The sequence below is a fragment of the Erigeron canadensis genome, chromosome 3 (assembly GCF_010389155.1).
Source record: "Erigeron canadensis isolate Cc75 chromosome 3, C_canadensis_v1, whole genome shotgun sequence".
Classification (NCBI taxonomy): domain Eukaryota; kingdom Viridiplantae; phylum Streptophyta; class Magnoliopsida; order Asterales; family Asteraceae; genus Erigeron; species Erigeron canadensis.
This window is the reverse complement of record NC_057763.1, coordinates 361,202-366,386: the sequence shown is the minus strand read 5'-3', so window position 1 is coordinate 366,386 and position 5,185 is coordinate 361,202. Positions and strand designations below refer to the sequence as shown.

Sequence of the window (5,185 nt, the reverse complement as noted above, 5' to 3'; positions counted from 1 at the left end):
GAAACCCCAATCCTTGCCTTACCCGAAGGTACCGATGATCTTGCTGTTTATAGTGATGCTTCTATTTCAGGTTTGGGTTGTGTTCTTATGCAAAGGGACAAGGTTATTGCCTATGCTTCACGTCAGTTGAAGCCTCATGAAAAGAACTACCCGACCCATGATCTAGAGTTGGTTGCCGTGGTGTTTGCTTTAAAGTTGTGGAGGCATTATTTATATGGCACAAAGTGTACCTTGTACACTGATCATAAAAGTTTGCAATATGTGTTCTCACAAAAGGAAATGAATGTAAGACAAAGGAGATGGATGGAACTTCTGAAGGATTATGATTGTGAAATTAAGTATCATCCCGGTAAAGCTAATGTGGTGGCGGATGCATTGAGTAGAAAGGTGCAGAATTTCTCTTGTAGATTGATGAGTATGGTTGTATAAGCTAAGTCGGGGTTACTTGATCGTATCAAGGAAGCTCAAGTGAAGGCTTTGATGAAGGATAATATTGACAAGGAAAGTATTGGAAAGAAGAAACGTCTTGCCATGGAAACGAACAGCCGTGGTTTCCGGACATATAAGGGTCGAATTTGGGTACCATTGCTTGATGATAACCGAGAATTGATCCTTGAAGAAGCTCATAGGTAGAGATATTTAATTCACCCCGGTGTTACAAAGATGTATGCAAATTTGAAACCTATTTATTGGTGGCCGGACATTAAAGGAGAAGTTGCACATGATGTATTTTTGGACGACATGTGAAACTTTTTAAAAAGACGACATGTGATGTATTTTTGGAAGAACTACCTGCTGGAATATGAACCAGGATCTACCTTGAAATCCCTTCGAATTAAGAGCTACTTAGTAGGAATGTTCTGAGTAGAAGAAGAAAAATCAGATACACTTTAATGGAGTTAGATATGCTAATGGAAGAAGTCAAGAAACAAATCGATCTCGGGGAAAAAGAACCATGACTTACATTTTGTGACAAATATATAATGACGGGCCCTTGCTATTATCTAGAATTTCAGTGTAACCCTTATACTTTTAAGATTAATGAAGTTAGTTTAATTTTAATTATTTATTTATACATCCTCTAAGGAATATGGTAAAACAATATCGAGTAGTCTATTGTCTACTACATCTAGCTATTTATAATGATACTTTCAACATTATCAAGTAGTTTTTTGTTAAGTTGTTCTACTATTATATAGTAATCAAATTCTCTTAAGGAGGTAATTAGTACTATAATTAAGCACGCTTAATGTTTCTGAATAATAACCAAACCACTCGCGTCCTAGGTATTGCTATTTTTCATTTTCTCATCCGAAGCTAAGTTAAGGACCTACCTTGTATGCAATGTTAGATTCGCCACTACAAACAAGGCTGTAAACGAACTAGTTCACAACAGTTCATGAACCGTTCGGCGGGATGTTCGTTTGAATGACCTCCTACCAAAGGAATTCAATTTAGTCATTGATGCGTGTAATGAGAGGGAAGGAGAGGAGAGAAGAGGGGGGGGGGGGGGGATAATGCAAAGGAGGGTGATAGTGTAGTTTTTTCTCTCCTATATAAATTCCAATGGCATGGAATAAAACTATATCATAACCGCTTATGACTAGTGTGTAGTTTGTAAATTATTAATTTAATAAAAGGTTATTAAAATTTTGAAGGAATATAGTAATGAAAGAAATTACAAATATTGGGATACGTGGTCCATCAATTTGAAGGTTACACTTTTTAGTCTAATTAAAATTATATATATTAAATAGTTTTTAAGAATAAATTTTGCAGTTAAAAAATTGAGGTGAACATTCTCCTTAATTTACTACTCCATCTGTTACATTTTCATTATTGTCCTATTTTGACTAATTAAGTTTTTTTTTTCAATTTTGACCGTAAATATCTTTATTTGTGCTATATATTAGTTTATGAAAGTTATATCAATGAAAAGTACATTTAAAACGCAATCAATTCAATTCATATATGTTATATAACATAAACAAAAATATTTACAGTCAAAATTAAAAGAAACTTAAAAAGTCAAACTAGATAGGAGAAGTTTTTGCCAGCTTCTATCGACATATACATGTAATTATACAATTCATCAATACATGCAGTGAATGTTTTGTGACTGCATGCGCGTTTCTTAATTCAAATTTTAATTACTGACTTGAAGTACTGGTTAACGTACTTACATGTACACGCGTTGAGTAATTAAAGGTCACTAATTGATTAAGTTAATAATAGTTTCATAACGTAGAGACGGCTCCTTGAGGAACACATAACTTATAGTTGCATATTTCCTTAATTAAATAGGGTTTGACATCAATCAAGTATTTAAACCCTAATTAAATATACTATAGCCTATAGCTATAGCTATAGCTATAGCTAGCTTCTTGAAGAACAATAATTAACTTATACATGCAACTTCCATGCATAATCCGGTTCAATAACCACTAAAAAAAGTGTACGTAGAATTTACTCTTCTCAATGGTATAGTAAATAATTATACACGCTGTTTCTTATTCAACTCACATGCCCTTCACCTGGATCCCCGCCGGTCAACCCATCACCATTTCCGGACACCCTATATATATACACACATATAACCCCGCCTTCAAAACTCTAACTACATCCGGCCTTATAATTAATTACATATATCTCTTCAATCAATCTCTTAACAAAAACAACAAGAGCTAGCTAATTATTAACCTCAATTTGGGTATACAATTTTGATCGATTTTTACCATTTAAGTCGCATTCATTAATTGTAAGGATGACCATGAATATAATCTTCATGATTGCGGCCACCATGGCCATCGCCCTAACCATCACCTTCACCTTCACAGATAACACTCATCAAGAAACAACGACGCTCACAGCTGGACCCCCTGGGCCACCAGATGTAGTACTGAACCCATGGCCTAAAAGGGTGAGTAGGTTCTTAGCCGAGAACAAGAACCCAAGAGCCGCGGATCATTGTAAGAAAGATGATGAGATTTGCTACATCCTAGAAGGCGGCAAAAACTTGACTTGTTGCAACAACAAGTGTATGGATTTAAGCGAGGATAAACACAACTGCGGAGCATGCAAGAACAAGTGCAAGTTTACGAGCTCGTGTTGCAGAGGGGAGTGTGTGAACTTGGCTTACGACAAGAGGCATTGTGGGGTGTGCGGTAACAAGTGTATGCCTGGTGGTTATTGCATTTACGGTCTCTGCAATTATGCTTAATCATATCTCTATTTCAGTTCGATCAATTTCATTGGATATATGGATGGATCATGGATGTGTGTTGAGAGGTTCTTAACTATATTAATTTCATGTTTGATATTATATGGATCATATATATACGTTCACTAATTGTTTATATATAGGCATGCATGCATTATGCTATCAATAATTATATATACCTGTTGTTAAGCTTGCAGGTCACACAATGCTGTACAACCTTTTATAATCTAAATTTCGATATGTTGCATATTACTAATTAATTACAATATATGAATCTAATTAATATACCCCGTTTTGAAGTGATCGATAGCGAGCACAGGATACTGTTAATTTCTTTACAATAAGTATTCGAACCGCAAAATAATTAACTACTTCTGGAGTCGATCTGCATGCATTAATTTCGTGTCAATTACTTGATTTATGTTATTTCATGTGTTATCATGCATGTTCTTTAATTCAGATTAATTAGTCGAAGTTTAAATGAAGGATGCACATGCATTTATAATCTAAACATTATTATCGATATATTGATCAATTACAAAACTCCTTATAATTTAAAAGGAAGCCGGCCAGCCTCTGTTATATATTATTGAAAATTACTACGTGTACTTATGAGATATCGATCGAGTGAAATACATGTAATTAACTACTACTCATATATACGTAATTGGTGATAAAATTACGTAGACCCAAGATGAAGGAAGATGTACATACATGTTTTACCTTTATTAATTTCCAGCTGCTAATTAATATTTATAATTAATTAATTAAGAATATCGATCAATCGTTTGCGTAGAAAGTATGGATGAGTAGAAAACTTTTTGTGTTTCAAATTCCAAGTTTCCTATAAAAAGTCGTCTATAAAACACATGCATATATGTGTAGGTAGTTATTTCTTGCAAACCACTTTACTTTTTCGTTTTTTTTTCTTCCTTTTTACTAATTTAAGTTTTATTTTCTTTTCTGTTTTGTACACGTTTTGATTGATTACGTACGTAGTATAATTAATTTCTCTTTGATTCTTTCAAAAGTTAGTTAATTACTTAATTAGCATATACTGTACATGATAAGGAGACCCTTTTGAAGTGTTCGGATCCTACTTTATACATATTTGAGAGTAACCATAAACATAATTTTCCCTTTCTAATTTGATAGGAGTTTAAATTTGACATCTATTTGGCGATTGGCTATCTAATGCGAACTAAGTTAAGATAACGTATAACCTCTTGATATTCGTTGAGTAATTCATATCTTTAAAAAACAAATAACATATACATGGAGCTATTGAAATTGTAATTCACACTTTGCTCGCACAGCTTCTATGTCCTCTTTTTTTTTTTAAATGGCATGTAACATGTTCTAGCAAGATTATAAAAAAATTTAAGTAATTAACACTACTACAAAACTGGACAATACCGACGGAAATTTATGTTGGAAATCCGTCTGGAAAGGCATTTCTGTCGGAAAATTCCGTCAGAAAATTTTATTTCCGACAGAAATTTTCGTCAGAATTGCGTCGGAAACTTTTTAAGAAAAAAATTAATTTCCGTCGGAAAACTAAAATTTAGCAACAAACTTACTGACAGAATATATTACAGTGATAAATTTTCAGACGGATATGTTAGCTACAGATTTTTGACAGATTCCAAAATAAATAATCAAAAAAATATATATATCGATTACAATCCCATTAAACAATAGAACAAAACAAAAATCAACATAAATAAATCTCATTTACAATAATATTCAACCAAATAAATTACATTTACATATAATATATTCATTTATACAATAATATTTACATCAAAACCCATTTATAACAATCTATAAACAATCAAAATTTTGCATCTCTTTTCTTCCATTTAAACCATTTAAATCTTGTAATCAAGGGATTCGGATCTGAAACAAAACAAAACAAAACAAAAAACATGAATTAGACATATTTTTAACACAAAACTAAAACAA

At 32.7% G+C, this 5,185-nt stretch overlaps 1 protein-coding gene across 1 annotated transcript; it reads left to right on the top strand.

Moving 5' to 3' along the window:
* The first annotated feature begins 2,764 nt into the window (after positions 1–2,764).
* On the top strand, positions 2,765–3,245 carry LOC122590703 (stigma-specific STIG1-like protein 1). The gene has a single exon (XM_043762882.1). The coding sequence runs from the start codon at positions 2,765–2,767 to the stop codon at positions 3,218–3,220; it is 456 nt and encodes a 151-aa protein (XP_043618817.1). The 3' UTR covers positions 3,221–3,245.
* The last annotated feature ends 1,940 nt before the right edge of the window (positions 3,246–5,185 follow it).